We start from the raw sequence: 15,794 nt of genomic DNA, 5'->3' as shown, positions 1-15,794 counted from the left end.
TAATAAAAGGCCAAATATGCTGATGCTGGTGAGTGTTTCTGTTCCATTGTTGACAAAAGCTGTCACAGGGCTTCCTCCCAGGATGCCAGGATTGGCCATGAAGTCTGTGTTTATTTGCTTCTCCTCTTAAATATCATAATAAGGGTGACTGCATGGGACTCTGAGTTTTATGTAAATTGCATATAAGCCGATTATAAGTGAGGCAGTTCCGCTGTAAACATTATTTATTTTATGGACTTCCAATTTTCCAAACCAGATGCGATAGAGGGAAATAATATTATGGCCATTATCATTGCATTGCATTATTGTTGTATTATGAGAATATTTCTCATGTCACACAAGGTAAGTAGTTTTTTTCTGCCCGAGACACAGCAAGTTTGTGTTCTGTGTGAGGGAGGCAGATATTAGAAAGATAGCTGGTTTGCAAGGCAGTCCTATCAGCCTTAATGGTTATAATTTCCCTTTTCTGCGTTCTCTATTTGATTAAAAATATATATATATTTAAAATGGTGTATGGTTGTTGAAAGCTCCAGTGGGCTTTAGCCTCAGAAATATTGAAAAAAAATTAAAAGGTGAACAAGCCATTTTTGCTCTCCTCTTTTCTGTCTCCTGTTCTCTGTGAATTCTCTCTCTTTCTTGCTCTTTACCAGCACTGCTGACCTTTATCTCATATATCTACAAGTAGCATTTCTTGAACAAAGACAGTTCATGGCTGGGCTGGAAGAGAGGCAAAACTATTTAAAAACGTCTTGTTAAGTGTGAGGAAAGCAAGCTTTCTATGTAAAAATAATAATAATAGAAATAACTGATGCTGCACCAGAGAAGCCAATGACATCCTTTTTAAACTAGGATGCCTGTATACACCCTATTTGCCCAAACATTTTGGTATGGTCATTACGGAGAATTCATCTCTGCATAGTGGTGTCATAATAATAAATTAGCCTGCACAGCAAGTGTCTGCACAACAAGAACAAAGCTTATTTCTGGGCAGACTGAATGTAATAATTTTTGTCCTGACCTTAAAATATTGTGTTACTCAAATATTATTCAAAAGAGTTTATTGTTAGTGCTGTGCAGTCCTGCCAACAACTACTGTACTGGTTGTTCAGCAAGGCCTTAAAAGAAAGAAAATGCCAAAGAGAAAAAGCAGAGATTAGAGTTCAAACAGAAGAAGAAAACACTGATAAAATGGTTTTGTGTGTGGCAGGTTGTACAAAGTAGTGATAGTGGTAGGTAGAACTCCTTACCCCTTACCTATCTCTCTGACAGAGGTCACTGATGTAGTTAAAAACTTCCACAGAGGCAACATGCCCAAGGAGTTTCAAACCCGAGCTACTAAAGGATTCTGTCGATCTGTTGTGCCTAACATATTTCTTTTGTATCCTGTGTAAATTGGAGCCAGTACCCATGAGAAGAAAGATTTAGGTTTAGTAGTTTCATTTGCCAAGGGATGTAGAAAAACATACTTAGGGTCTATCTTCACTAACATGAATGAAGCATTAACTCTGATGAGCCTGTTGTCCTTAATTGTGTATATATATAATTTTCTATAAAAATATAAAGATCTACAGCAGTGGTCTCCAGACTGTTCCTCTTGGTTGGTTGGAACAAAAACCTGCAGCCACACCAGCCCTTTGTGGAACAGTTTGAAGACCATTGGATCTTTATCAGAATTTACAGTTTTGTGGAATTATACCACCTGGGAGGAGCCAAAACAACTCTGAGTGTTGGGTGGGTAACTCAATCAATATAGTTTTTCATGTATATATATATATATATATACGTAGATAATATATATATATATATATCATATCAAGGGGTCTGGCACAGGTACAAGTTCTTGTCAGGGGGTTAAGATAAAGTATCTTAATCCTGTGTCACCCAAACGTTCGTAACAAGCATACCAAGTGTGAAGGCCTCTAAGGTTAACTAACCATGTCAACGCACAAATCACGCATTCATTTAGTCAGAAATTTCTACAACCCTCCTTCTAGTCAGCCAAATCTCAGATTCAGTTGGTGCACTGCTGAACTTGTTCCAAATAGGGAGGAGCTGGTTTCCTCTTTTACTTTCACAGAAACAATGAAAGACTCATGGGTGTTTTGTAGACTTCTGACTGTGTCTCTAAAGGTTTTCTGTCAGGGTGTGCTTCCCTTTTTAAAGTGCTGGGCTTGTTGCAAACATGGCATTCTTTCTAAATCATTTTAGTGGATATTGGACTTGCCCAGGGTTGCCCTTAGTCACCTTTTTTTATATGTGGCTTTTATGGAGAGAATTTTGAGGTGCATCAAAGGACTGCAGCATCTTCTTTGATGACCCCAGGCTTGCATCTCTGCTTTTTGCCGATGATGTAGTTCTGCTGGCTTTGTCAGCCTGTGACCTCTGTGCCACGACTTCGGTTGGCAGTCAAGTGTGAAACGGTTGGGATGAGGGTTAGCACGACTCAAGTCTGGGGCCAGCATTCTCTGTCAGAAAAGATGAATTGTTCCCTACAGGGTGAAAGGGAGCCACAACCTCTGTTGTTGGTTTTTAAGTATCTCAGGGCTTTTGTTCACAAAGGAGCAGTTGTAGTTATGTTTTACCTTTGTCTTGTCCGTCATTGAGAAAAAGAGCCAGAGCTAAACCCAAGTTCACAATTCCACCGTCATTTATGGTCATAAACTTTGATATTGACTGAGAAGAAAAGATCACAGTGACAAGCAGCCAAATACTGTTACTTTCACGTGAAAACAGCAATGAGCTCCGATGACTTGCCAAGGCTCAACTCATACTCATGAAAGGAGCCCATTGAGGAGATTCAGGCACAATTAGGATGTGTCCCTGGGTACCTCCTAGCTACTGTAACTGGGAGGCAACCTTGGGGCAAACTCAGGACATCCTGGAGGAATTATACATGCTGGTCTGGGAATGCTGCAGGATACCCCCAAGAGGAGCTAGAGGATGTGAATGGAGGAAAGGATGTCCGCTCTCACTGCTACCTGGACCCGGAGAAAGGGATAAATATGTATTGATGTGTTTTTATTATACTTGAAAATCGTAAATAAGAGTAACTGTTGGCCTGCTGTCAAATATTGAATACTGGCTATTAAACTATGTCTGCCTCACATATAGTCTTTAGCTGATTATAGGTAGTACATTGTATCCTGCATCCTCCTGGATGTTTGAGGGACAAACTTAAAGAGATCTAGATCTTTGCACTGACTGGATGGCACTTTTAATTTCGTTGTACAGGTGACAATGACAATAAAGATATTCTATTCTATTCTATCAAGTAAGCACGGACGGATCCGTTGTAATTCTTAGCTACGTTTCTATAGAAATGCAAATTTGAAATAAATTTTTTAAAAACATGGCAAAAAACAATAATAAAATGTTGTGTTGTATTAGAGTTCATTGACATAACCAGACCTCAAACTGTGGAAAATAGTATATATAGAACACTTGATAGAAATATGGCATTTGTTGTATGTATCTCCTCATCGCTCTGGATTTCTTTTTTTTTTCTGCTGCAACTTTTCATCTCTTCAGTCGAAGCTTGTAATTATATGTAAGTCACATGCTTCATGTATGTCATGAATTTGCTGAGTCTGCTTCCATTGTTACGCTTTGGTTTTAATCATCAGCCAATCTTTTTTTTTTTTTTTTTTTTTTATTCCTGGTATGAGTAAATTGAAATATCATGAATCAGATAGATATAAGGACACTTCAGGAGAGATTTGATGTCACTATTAGTGATTAGTGAGTACCACTAAGGACAATACTGCTAACAAGGATGACACTGACAAGAAAAAGATTCCTTGTCAAACTTTCTTTTTAGCCATCAACATCATGACTTCATATACTGACTATGGCTCATGATTTGCAAAATGTCAGTGTGCATATCAAACTTAAAAACCAATATGGATTATATCCCATCTTAAATATGAACCATTACCCTCATATTAGATATTAAGAATGGATATAAAAAGGTGTCGGGAAGAAACTGTCTTCTCCCTGAAGGTTTGCAGCACCCATAGGCCCTGAAGTGCTGGCACTAAGGACACACTCTCCAGCAGATTAAGTCACTGGTGATAAGAGTATCCCTCCTCTGTCCTCCTCTGTCTCTCCCTCTGCGAGTCTCTCTGTCCCGCCTCTCAGCCTGCCCTGCGATCTGGAACATTCTCATTTAAAAACTACTGCAACACTTCCTTTGTTATACTAAGCCTTTTTTTGTTCCCTCTCTACCTTATTTATTTCCTTGTTCTCCCCCAAATAACAGCAGTGCTGAGACGAGACAGCGGCAGTAATATGGAAGAACGAGGGAGGGAATACAGTATATAGTGAGAGGCAGCGAGTCGGCACTGTCAGAGCGAGCAGAGAGAAGAAGAGGACAGCAGAGAAAGTTTATAAGGCGTAGTTTAGGAGGAAACGCGTGAGAGAAGCTAGGGAATCTGTGGTGGCCAGCTGCAAGAGGGGAGATAGCGGAGAAAGGCTTTTAATTCTCAATCCCCACAGAGCCTTTGAAAATTACCAATCTTCTTATCACAGACGCAGGGCTGCTTATGCAAATTGTTGTGGAGTGGAACGTTTAAACGGAAAATTACTCGACAGCATTTTTTTTCCCTCCCTCTTCCCTCTCTTCCTCTCTCTCTCTCTTCCACACAGAAAGCCTGTTTTGAGTCTCAGATAAGAAGATGAATTGCTCTCTCCCTGCTTTGAAGCGCGTCAGGATTTAAAGACTCCAGCCTCGGCTCTGGTCTAACGCCGCCGCTCTTGCTGCCTTTGTAGCAGAAAACAGGCTGGAAAAAAATGGGAGAAAAAGCATTTCAAAACAACATAGATTCTGTGCTTCAACACATCCTCACCGCCTAAGGAGACTAGGAAATATAAATATTTCCTAACCCCTACTCTCCACTCTATTTACTTTCATATTTTTGCTTAACACAGTCAACACTATTTTTACTGACATGGCAAGTAATTGACATGGATGAATGAAGCTCATTCTTCGTTCTTCATTCCTCATGTGGAGGAAATGTTTGAAGCATTTGAAATCTTAATTATGCCACAGGCAATATTATAAATGAAAGAGGAAATAGTGTTGAAAACCACTGAAGAGCTATAAGTATTAAAAATGAAAATGGCTGCTGAGTGCAAGTGACTATGAAATTGGGTGCTTTGACATGTTTCTGAGTTTTGTGCTCTGTGGTCAGGCAGACTCCATGTGTGCTTTGTTTCTCTGGACAGACTGACTGTTTGAGTACCTCTGCTATCGTGTTTACATTTCATGAGCACAACAGATGAAAGAAATACCTAAACAAAAAGACTAGAAATAGATGAATAAGTAAGTAATAATTACTTTGAATAACCAGTTTAAGGAGCAGTGTGTAGGATTTAGTTGCTGATAGTAAAACCCTCACCTCACCCTCTCCTCCTTCTACTGTACAGTGGCTGCAATAAATGTGAAAGGCCTTGTAATTAGTTTGTCCATTCTGGGCTATTGTAGAAGCATGGCAGTGAGTGTGCAAGAGGAGTATCCGAAGATATAAAAAGATATAGAAGAAGATATAAAAGATTTATTTTAAGGTGACAAATCTTATTTTCAAGTGATGATACACAATAAAAACATAGTTATAAATATTATATTCTGTTAATGGAGCCCTTTAAATTAAGAAACATAACCTTTAAAGAATACCTTTAACCCTAATATCATTTGAAGATTTGGAAGTTAGTTTTCCTTCAGTCATGATAACTAACTTAACCAACCAAGGTGCAGAGTTGTAAACAACCTTCAGGCCGCAGCTGTTCCACTCTGATGGAGGTTCATCTGTGATTTCTCACACTATGGATTGATCTATTGATTGGGAACTGCAGCTCTATCTTCTCCTCTTTGTGTCAATAAATATATTTGTCTTGATTGAACTATATTTACCTCCAAATCCTTTAATCATCTAGCTGTTAATAGCAATTTCCATTGTAATTATTTATTTATTTTATTTTATTTAATCACTAATCAGATTGAGACTGACAATCAGTTACTTGAATTTATTTTTTTTGATAATTTTATTGACGTTTGTGACCTTTAAATAATCTCCAACAGCAACATACTATTCACAAGTCTGTTTTCATTCAATTTTCATTCAAATAGACAACGTATGGCATTTGGGGGGTTGTGGCTGTCTGGTTATTAAACTGCAACTTGACATTTGCAGAGCTGATGATGCACTATGGCAACGTCTCCCATAAAAAATGTGGATTCAAAACTGAATATTTGAGAAATCACTGCTTAAATATGTTAACCACCAGTGGAAACAGACAAATGACAAGAGTAATGTCAAACATCACTATTATCCAACAGGGTGCTGTCTATTGCTCAAACTCCACCCACCTAATAGATCCTTTCCCTCCACAGAGGCAGCTGAGGAAGAGGAAGTGCTACCTCCTGGTGGCCGGAGCCGTCGTCCTCACCATCCTCATCATCATCATCGCTGTTTCAGCAAGAAAATGAGACCGGCCCCCTGTGGTAAGATCCATTACCCATAATACAACACTGCAAACCATCGCCCAGACATTTCACACGGTCGTATTGTGTTATGTAATGCTGGTGAGAGGCTTAGAGCTGATGTTGATGTCAGCACATACAGTACAGTACACACATTTCACCAATGTGCCCTTAATTCTAAAACTGCATTGTAGAGAGTATATCAAATGAATGAAGGTCCCAGTCGTGAGCAAAATATAAGAAAAAACAGCAATGAAAGTTGAACTTCAATGATGAGTGATCTTAAATTTTGTTCCCAACCAAACATCTTGACTACACAATGCTACAGTTTCTCAGAATACACACCGCTCTGCCAGAAAAAAAAAAACTGCTGTCACGCCGTGTGGACAGCACAAATTACTGGCCAAATGTAGTGCATGACAGGATACGGCAATCAAAAAGCAGGTAATCAAGCCATAGCACTGCAATTTTGATTCTGTTTCCTGTTGATATCTTAAATACCCAGGTTCACTAATCTCTGCAGCCAACTACCATAGAATGTGTAATTAACAGTGGATGAGCAGTGGTGAAGCTTCCTGTGATCGCCTCTGGCCGTCGCCATTTTGGCGCTGCGTTCAGAACTCCACCGGCTAATCCAAAAATGAGCAAGGACTGAAACCAGCTAACTGTGATGGCATTCATCTGTTGCTCAAAGCGGCCTTGTCTTCTACATACTTTTAAGCCTTAATATAACTTGAACAGGTGAGTTGTATATAAATTCAACCTCAGTACAGTTGTCATGAACGGGGAAATTAGCTACAGAGACCAAAACAGTTTTTTGTACCAGGCTGTAAACATGTTTATTTCTGCTGTGAAGTTGGACATTTGAACATGGGGACTTATGGAGACTGACTCACTTCTGGAGCCAGCCTCAAGTGGATGTTTGAGGAACTGTATTTTTTGGCAACATTTGTCCAGATTTGGAAGTTAGTTTTCCTTCAGTCATGATAACTAACTTAACCAACCAAGGTGCAGAGTTGTAAACAACCTTCAGGCCGCAGCTGTTCCACTCTGATGGAGGTTCATCTGTGATTTTCATTGATTTAAATTCAATTCCAGATCCTAATTCCAAAAACAATACCCTCCTCTCTGTCATATTTTTAGGGCTCACACTCTGCCGTTTGGTTTGACAAAGCCTTAAAATCCTCAGATTGGCATCAGGAGGCCATAAACATAAAGTCTCTCAAAGGGAAATATGATGTTGCATGTCGGTCAGATCCAGCTCAGCTTTGTGAAAATGCTATAAAACAGTGTTGGCAGACACTGGTCATATGCATCCTGACAGACTCTTCAGTAGTTTATGAATGTTTGGTGATCTTGTCTGATCAATCTTCATTTTCTCTGTCATAACAGTAAAAGATTGAAGACATCAGTTTGCACTATCGTGTAGATTTAGAAAAAAAAACATGGAAATAAAAATGACCTGTGTAGTCTGCACTTTGAGATAGCAGTGTCCATTTGTTTTAAAGCCTTAGTCATTGAGCTCAATGGTGACTGTATCGCTGTCATTTGATTTGTGATTATTCCTTATAGCAGTTTAAGATAATATGGTGTATCTATTTAATATCTTACAGCTACTGTAGCATTACTAAACCTTATATTTCTTCATCTGCTGCTGTTAGAATTTCCTGTGAATAACATGAATGAATCCAGTCCGAGCAGAAAAACCTGTTTTCCTCTGCACTCCGTCAGTGTAGAAACTTTGTGTTTAGTAATCAAAAAAATAAATTGTTAACTTGCCAAGTCTTCCAGCAAACAAGATATCTTACTCGTATGATGAGTCAGCACTCTAAATGAAGCAGCAACCACAAGGCAGAGGAGTGAATTCAACATCAGGACACAGGAGCTTCTGAATTTCACTTGATTTTTTTAAAACTTATGATTAGATGATTAGAGCCAGTGAAGATAAGCTGGACATTGGAAGTCAGTGATGTGATGATTCCCTAGTTAATTTGCACACGTTCTCTTACTGCAGCAGGTACCTGGAGAGGCTGGTTGTAGGTGGAAAGACCTGGGCCAGCTGATTGAGCGTATAAAACTCTCTCTCTCTCTCTGATAGGCTCTATCCTCTTCTCTGGCGTGCTGCATGGTTTTTGGTTCTTTTTATTTCATGCAACATCTCGCACCCATCACACGTTGCACTGATAAACACACCTCATTGTTTCTTTTGTTTAGTTTTGTTTGAGTTCTGTGTTTTGGGGGTTATTACAATTAATTACTTTTACTTTGCCTTCAGCCCGAGTCTCCGCATTGTTTTTGGCAGCGCCTTAGAGCCTGGTCATGACAATGATCACATAGTTTATATAATTTAATTTTAACCCTTTAAGGTCCTCAGTAAGGTCTTTTTTGTTTTTGAATATTTTGATTTATATATGCCTGTAACCAGTACTCGAGTTGAGGGGGGATGGGGGGGATGCCATCCCCCCTGTGGGGATAAATGGTCAAAATCATCCCTCTTCTAAAATGGTCATCCCTTCTTATGTCAGCGGTTTTCAAAGTGCGAGGCGCGCCTCCCTTGGGGAGCGCCAGAGGACTTCAGGGGAGGCGCAGCGGAGGAAAAAATAAAAATATATCTTACAAAGATATGTGTCTCATCACTGTGCGATGAAAACTCGGAGAGCTAGCCCCCAAAGAGTAGCAAACAAAAATCCACAAAACGACACAGTATGTCCAGCGCGAAGAAACGCTGCTAATGTCTCCTGCTATGTCTCTGCTTTAGTTTGAATCAGTCACGAAGCTGCTGGTTGTTACATAAAGACAAAGAGGCTTTGACAGTGAAGTGAGACCTCTTGCTTGGATATACTACCTTTGGGTTTACTTCATTCTGGATCGTCATTGGTCAAAGGTGAATGTGGGCGGTACTAATAGATTCTCCTGACTCTGATTGGTCGACAGGTGACAGGTGTCAATCATCCACACTCTGTGTTGTTTTAGCCTTAGCAGCACCGCGAGCTGCTACCTGCTGCTTCATATTCTTTAATACCGCTTGTTTCAAACATCGCGTCGTCTTAAAACTCGAAGTCTTCTTTCCTCCTCCTTAAATTGTGTTTTTTTAAGTGAAGATGTTTTTTAACAAAAATGTGTTTAAATGTATTTAAATATGTTTGAAAACACACAAAGATGTTAAAAACATACACAAAGTTGTGTTTAAAAAAATATTTGAGCACATTCACAAATAAAGATATTTAAAATGTTTACAAATATGTTTAAAAAAGATGTGAATGACATGTTGTCCATAGTTAAGTGGTTATTGCTTCTTTCCGATAAATAGTATTGTCATGTGCAGGCCATGCAACTGAGAATGCAAGCTATGAATCAGATGGGATTTAGGATTTGCCATGTCTAGCAGGTCACCCTAAAATTGACTAGAATGCAGGAAATTGCATCTAAGAAATACAAAATTTCCTGGGGGAGGACCCCCAGACCCCCCTGCTGGAAAATATGTCACATAAATGAAAAATTTCACCATCCCCCCTGGTTTCATTTTACAACTCGACTACTGCCTGTAACAGACGAGTTATTGCTTCATGGTGGAAGGAAGTCAAAATGAAAAAATCATACTTATATAGAATGGAATACCTCAAACATAATATATGATGATATTAACAACAGTGAATGTTAATGACGTTTTAGACTACATATAATGGAATAACACAAAATGATTTTATTTTATTTTTAACCTGTCAAAAAATATACTGCATGTACCTTTTGAAAAGGTACGTTTCAAAAAAATTCTGCACCAATAACAAAAATGGCCTAATACTTAAAGATACAGCGACATCTAGTGGACTTTATTTAGCACAGCGTAACTAAAACACGTGACAGAAATGGCTCTAACAGGTTGAGTCTGACTCAAAATATGTTCTGCTAAACAGCTGAGCAGAACATTACAGGGTTAAATGATGTACCCTGAGCATCTTTAACAAAGCTACCACATGAAAAGACACACAGCACACTAACTTTAGCCTCATGTTACTCCTGTCTGGAAAAGCTCGCTTGACAAACATTGTTTCTTTTCTCCCTCTTTTTTCTTCTCTTGACGTTCGATACTAGATGTCTCTGCTTGCTTAAAGTATTGATTGTCACCTATTTTCTTCTGGGGGGAGTAAAATGGAAATCCTGTGGAACAAAACATTCTGTTCATAAAACAGCAGGCTCAGACGATGCTCCCATGGTGACTGGCCCGTGTTGAGGCTCAGCGGTTGGCAGCTGGCTAGACACTATCGGTTACCACAGCAAGATAGTCTCAGTGCTAAAGAAGGAAAGGGTCCATCTAAAGTTTAATAAACTCTCACTTAAAGGTCCAGTGTATAGGATTTAATATTCAGTTTGTCCACTCTGGGCTACTGCAGAAACATGGAGGACTTTGTGTGGACCTTTAACGTTGCTTTCATGCACTCATACACTATTTTGACTTTAATGTTTACATAGACAATATGCTTTGGAGACAGCAACTTCAATGCAGTAACAATCTGAAAATAATCTGTAAAGGTATGGTTTTCATTTAATTGCATCATGCCGAAAAAAAATGGCAGCGATCCTCGGATTGAAATTATGCCTGGTTCATGTGCTCCTTAATAGGTTTCTAAATGTGTACTATGTCGTTAATTAGTTAGTTCTTTTTTTATATTTTGGCTGTTTTTTTGACCGGCAGTTTGCATGGGGTATTTTATTTTGAAAATCAACCGGCTTCTCTATGCTGTTTCTGTCGCGTACTCTCTGCGTCTTGGATGCTTCTGAAACAGACCATGGTGGGTCTGACAGTGTTTGAAACATTGATTAGAACTGTGCTGCTGTGCAGTGCACACGTGACGCGCCACATCCATGCCTGATGGAATTTAGCTGTAAGACTTCCATTTGAAATATGCTGAAATCAATAAATTTGATTTCAAATATTCATTCATGGGCATTAGCATTCTGGTGTTAGCATTTAGCTTTAAGCAGCACTGTATCCAACTCAGCTGCTAGTGTGACTGTAGACTCTTGATCTTGTTAATGTGAGTTTACTTTACTGTTGTTTTTGCACAGATGAGTACTGTCTTAGTTGGACTCTGTTGTTCTATTCTATTATTATCTATTATTTTATAGTGTGAAAATGACAGATCACATTAAGTTTTAAAATGTTGGTTTCTGGCACATGCATACAGCAGAAATCTCTACTGTATTTAGTCAGATCTCAGATTAGTGATTCTTCATGTTTATGAAAGAGAAAGAGAGAGAGAGTATTCCCACTGGAGTGAAGTAATATTATAGCCCTGTATTTGAGTTTAGCAGAAGAGACTGGGTTTATTGGCGCAGCAGAGCAGTCATGACAAAGTCAACACGTTCTTGTACTAAAGATCCAAATGAACATGCTCGGCTTCAGCTCCATCAAACATTTTGGTGTCTGAAACAAACTCAGTTTTACTGCGATGACTGGCCAACCGTTTTATCGTTTACAAACTTGCCCTCTTCTATAAAAGCTATATTAAACCTAGATAAATATTTAAATACATGAAAGGTTTTATAGCCTTTCCCCTAAAATAATTTTTTTAACAGTTGCAAGCATAACAGTAAAAAAAAAAAAAAAAAAAAAAACAGCCTCTGTGAGCGTTGAATCAGTTCTCTTTAAGTCACCATCAACAGGAGCAAAACAACACAGACAGATGGAGAGAAAAAACAGAAGCCAGGCAGTAAATTTAATGAGAATAACAAACACTATGTGAGGAACTCTGACATCTGTGTTATATGGAGCTGAGATCAGGACACTGTTAGCCTGACCAACCTGGAAGTGGACAGCAGATGGTGGATGGTTAAAGTGTTGTTCTAACACCTAACTCCCTGTGTGAGCACACATTGTCTTTTTGTTTTTTTACATTTATGTTTGTTTACAATTCAAACAAACAAACAAAAACAAAACATGTTTATTAGTGAACTTAAAGTCTTGGTAGGCATAGTGGAGAAACCGGCCATCTGTTTCACCAATCAACTTACTCTCAGCACAAACTAGCTTCAGAAAGCAGCCTCCCATTGGTTTAAGGAACAAGAGCAGGAAGGCAATTGGATATGATGACATACGAATTTACTCTCACCAAAGATTCTTTAAAGAAAGCTAAAATGATAGTAGGTACAGCGATTCTTTGGAAAGTAGTGTTCTGGTATTGTCAACACCAAAAATGTATGCCTTCATTCATAAAACGTGTACAACAATGTTTATTTCATGAATTCTGGCAGGAATCATGCTGACTCAAAATTCATTTATTGTCAGAGCAAATTTCAGTCAACTGTTCTTTTCAATTTGCTAAATAGATTGTAAAAATTAACAGACCGGTGAATGTGGCCAAATGTTCAGGCATCCTGACACTGAGTATTTAGGAACACCACATCAAGCAGAAACCACAACTTACAAATATTGTAGCCAGGCGTATATATTCGAACATATATTTTCAGTAATATTTAATTTACTTTGGGGGTCATGAATATCCATTCAGATTTATCAATCGAGATTATTATTGTTGTTCCAGATCGTCTCTTGACTTTAACACTTTCACCAAGATCCACTTCATTTATACTCAGTCATTTTTTAGTTTTGCTTAACTTAACAAATCAATTCTGGTTTTAGACTCAAAAAATTCAACATTTTCGCTCAAAGTATAATTAATGATATGGACATGATATTCAAAGCAAACAGTTAGCTATTTAGATAAAGGTACTTACAGAGCAACATTATCATTTAGTTCAAGTTGCATTTGTGTCCACCCAACCTCCTTTTAGCTCTCTTTTTGGTCTCGACCAACTCCTGAGACAAATGTCTGTCTCTTCAGCTGCTGAATGCTCCACTGTGATTCCTCAGTTAGACACTAACTGTGTCTGTCTGTTGTTTGGTGCTGAGCAGGTAGCGTACAATTGGGTTTAAGAGAGCCTTTTCACTGAAAACAGCTGCCTGTTGGGGCTGGAAACAAGACTGAGGAGAGCGACAAGAGTGAATCCCAAGTTTGTGCGTGTTAATCTGAGAGGGCACCAGGAGAGTGCTGGTGTTTACACTGGTAGCACAGGAGCTTTGGAATGCTGACAGAGAACAGCACCAGTGTCAGGACAGAACCAGAGTCAGGTGAGCGGACAGTGTAACACGCCCAGCAGCTTCTATGCACAGAGCTAATGACAAAGGTGAAGAGTCTCAAGAGAAAAAGAGAGAGCGACAGAGCAAGAAGTCATCAGACGAAGAGTAAATCTGGGACTGACTTTAGCCGTTGGGGAGAGCTTGGTGAAATAAAAGGCTGAAAGTCAGACGGCGATATTGCTTTAAGTCCTCTATAACTCAGAGAACCCAGTGTTTATATATACTTATATCTATCTGTACTTTTGTTATTGTGATACCTTTGCTCTGCTCAGCAGGGCCTCCTTCAGTCATCCATTTGGTGGCTGTCAGACAAAATGACTGACCTCATGTTCTTTCTCTTCTTCCCTAATAAGATGATGGATGATCATGACAGCCAAAACCCATGCAGAGAATCTGCTACTGACCACTTGATAGCTCAATGCACACTCTTACCCCACAACCATTTTTCTCTAGGCTCTCTGTCAGTGTCGCTATCAGTGTCAAATTATTCATATGTGCTTTAAATAAGTTTGACCTGTGTGCTTTAAAAGGGGTGGATGAAAACAGGGTTAAAGAGAATGAACAGGATGGAAAATGCACAGCATAAGATTTAGAAATGATCACTGTCAAACAAAACGTTTGAGAAAAGTATGTTTTCAAAGAGGTCAATTGCAATGTAATTGTTAAGTGACAATTTCAAAATAAATGGTAAAAATGAAACCTTCACTGGGAGTCAACTGAAAGAATTCATAGACGTGCCAATAAAAATAATAATGGCTGCAATGCTGTTTTGACTTCAAACCCTGCTAGCAGCATTTTGGAATATTCCTTGGTTTATGTGCATCTCAATGTGTAAATTTGCTATGTAGTTAATTTGTTTCCCTTTTGACTATTTCAATGATCAGCAGTTTGCACAGGGTGTTTTATTTTGAAAATCGACCGGATCCTTTATGTTTTTTGTGTCTGACTTCCCGCCAGATCGAGCCACTCGTGGGACGCATCTGAAACGGGCCGAGGTGGGGACGGTGGGGTTTAAAACATTGACTAGAACGGCTGCGATCAGCTCTGGCAGCCGTGGTGCAGACTGAACACGTCCGTGCCTGGTGGAATTTGGCCGTTAATGTTAAGCAGATTTAAATGTTGATGAATATAAAGAAGAAGATCAGATGGTACTGTCATGTGCAGGCAGTGCGGGGAAAAAACAAAAAAACATCAGCATGTGTGGTTCCCACCATGAAGCATGTATACATTTGCATTTACGCTTCTTAAAATCATGCTTGTTCACACAGCATCCTAGCACAGTGACACGAAAAGTGGCTTTATGTGCGCGTTTAAAGGAGTCATAATGGATATTTTTATAATAACAATGTATCAAATGACAATGTGAAAGGGGTCACTCTTGCTGTGAACCTGTAGAGAAATATCACCTGAATCTGCAGCTCCCCTTGGCTTTACAGAGATTTATAGTGAGTTTGCAGCTTACTGTTTATCTGTCCAGCTGCAACTTTAGTGTTTGGGTTCACTCTCACCGCTCTCATAGCATCTTTTACAGCAGGCAGCTATTTTGAGAGAAAAAGCTCTAAAAACTCAACTACAGCACTACAACTGAATGATGATGCTCTTTGTATCTTCTGAATGTGTAAATATGCAAATCTTTGCTAACAAGATCACCATGTCAACTTGAAAGGTGATGAGATATCAGTGCTGTGACCAGTACCTGCTTCCGCTGCCTCAACGTTGTAACAGTAGTCAGTTATTGCAGGTTAAAGTTGATGTATACGCTATTTTCCCTTGTACCATCAGTCTGAACTTGACATGCAAAATTGTAAGAGTCTGCAGTGTCCAGCCAATTGAGGAAGAGACTGACTTCTCATTGCATACATGTGCATTTATCTGCACAGTGAAATAATCCAAGCAGCAGAGGAGAGCCCAGTGTTAATGGCTCGTGTCTATATGTGCCTTAAACTAGAAAGGGAAAACAAGAATTGTTAGCTGGTCACACATCTTTCACTGATGATCTAAACAAATGCCGTTTAAATGGCTCTTAATGGCAACAAGTGTGTTGCTCACTATTTCTTTTTTCTTGAAGACATCCAGCTCGACAGAGTGCATAAAAAAGTGAGTGAAAGAGCAACGGAGAGCAGAAGCAAGAGAGGCAGAAAGGAGAATAGCAGGTGCCATACATCAGTTTAATGAGGG

General features: G+C 39.1%; 1 protein-coding gene across 1 annotated transcript in view; it reads left to right on the top strand.

Moving 5' to 3' along the window:
- tsnare1 (T-SNARE Domain Containing 1) overlaps positions 1 to 15,794 on the top strand; it is a 134,051-nt gene that overhangs the window by 89,895 nt on the left and 28,362 nt on the right. The window contains exon 10 of the mRNA XM_027277193.1: positions 6,389 to 6,499. Within this exon, the coding sequence (XP_027132994.1) occupies positions 6,389 to 6,484 (96 nt within the window). The 3' untranslated portion in view covers positions 6,485 to 6,499. The remainder of the gene's footprint in view (positions 1 to 6,388; positions 6,500 to 15,794) is intronic.

The sequence above is a fragment of the Larimichthys crocea genome, unplaced genomic scaffold (assembly GCF_000972845.2).
Source record: "Larimichthys crocea isolate SSNF unplaced genomic scaffold, L_crocea_2.0 scaffold88, whole genome shotgun sequence".
In the NCBI taxonomy this organism is placed as follows: domain Eukaryota; kingdom Metazoa; phylum Chordata; class Actinopteri; family Sciaenidae; genus Larimichthys; species Larimichthys crocea.
The sequence above is the reverse complement of the archived record's forward strand: the minus strand, read 5'-3'. Positions and strand labels throughout refer to the sequence as shown.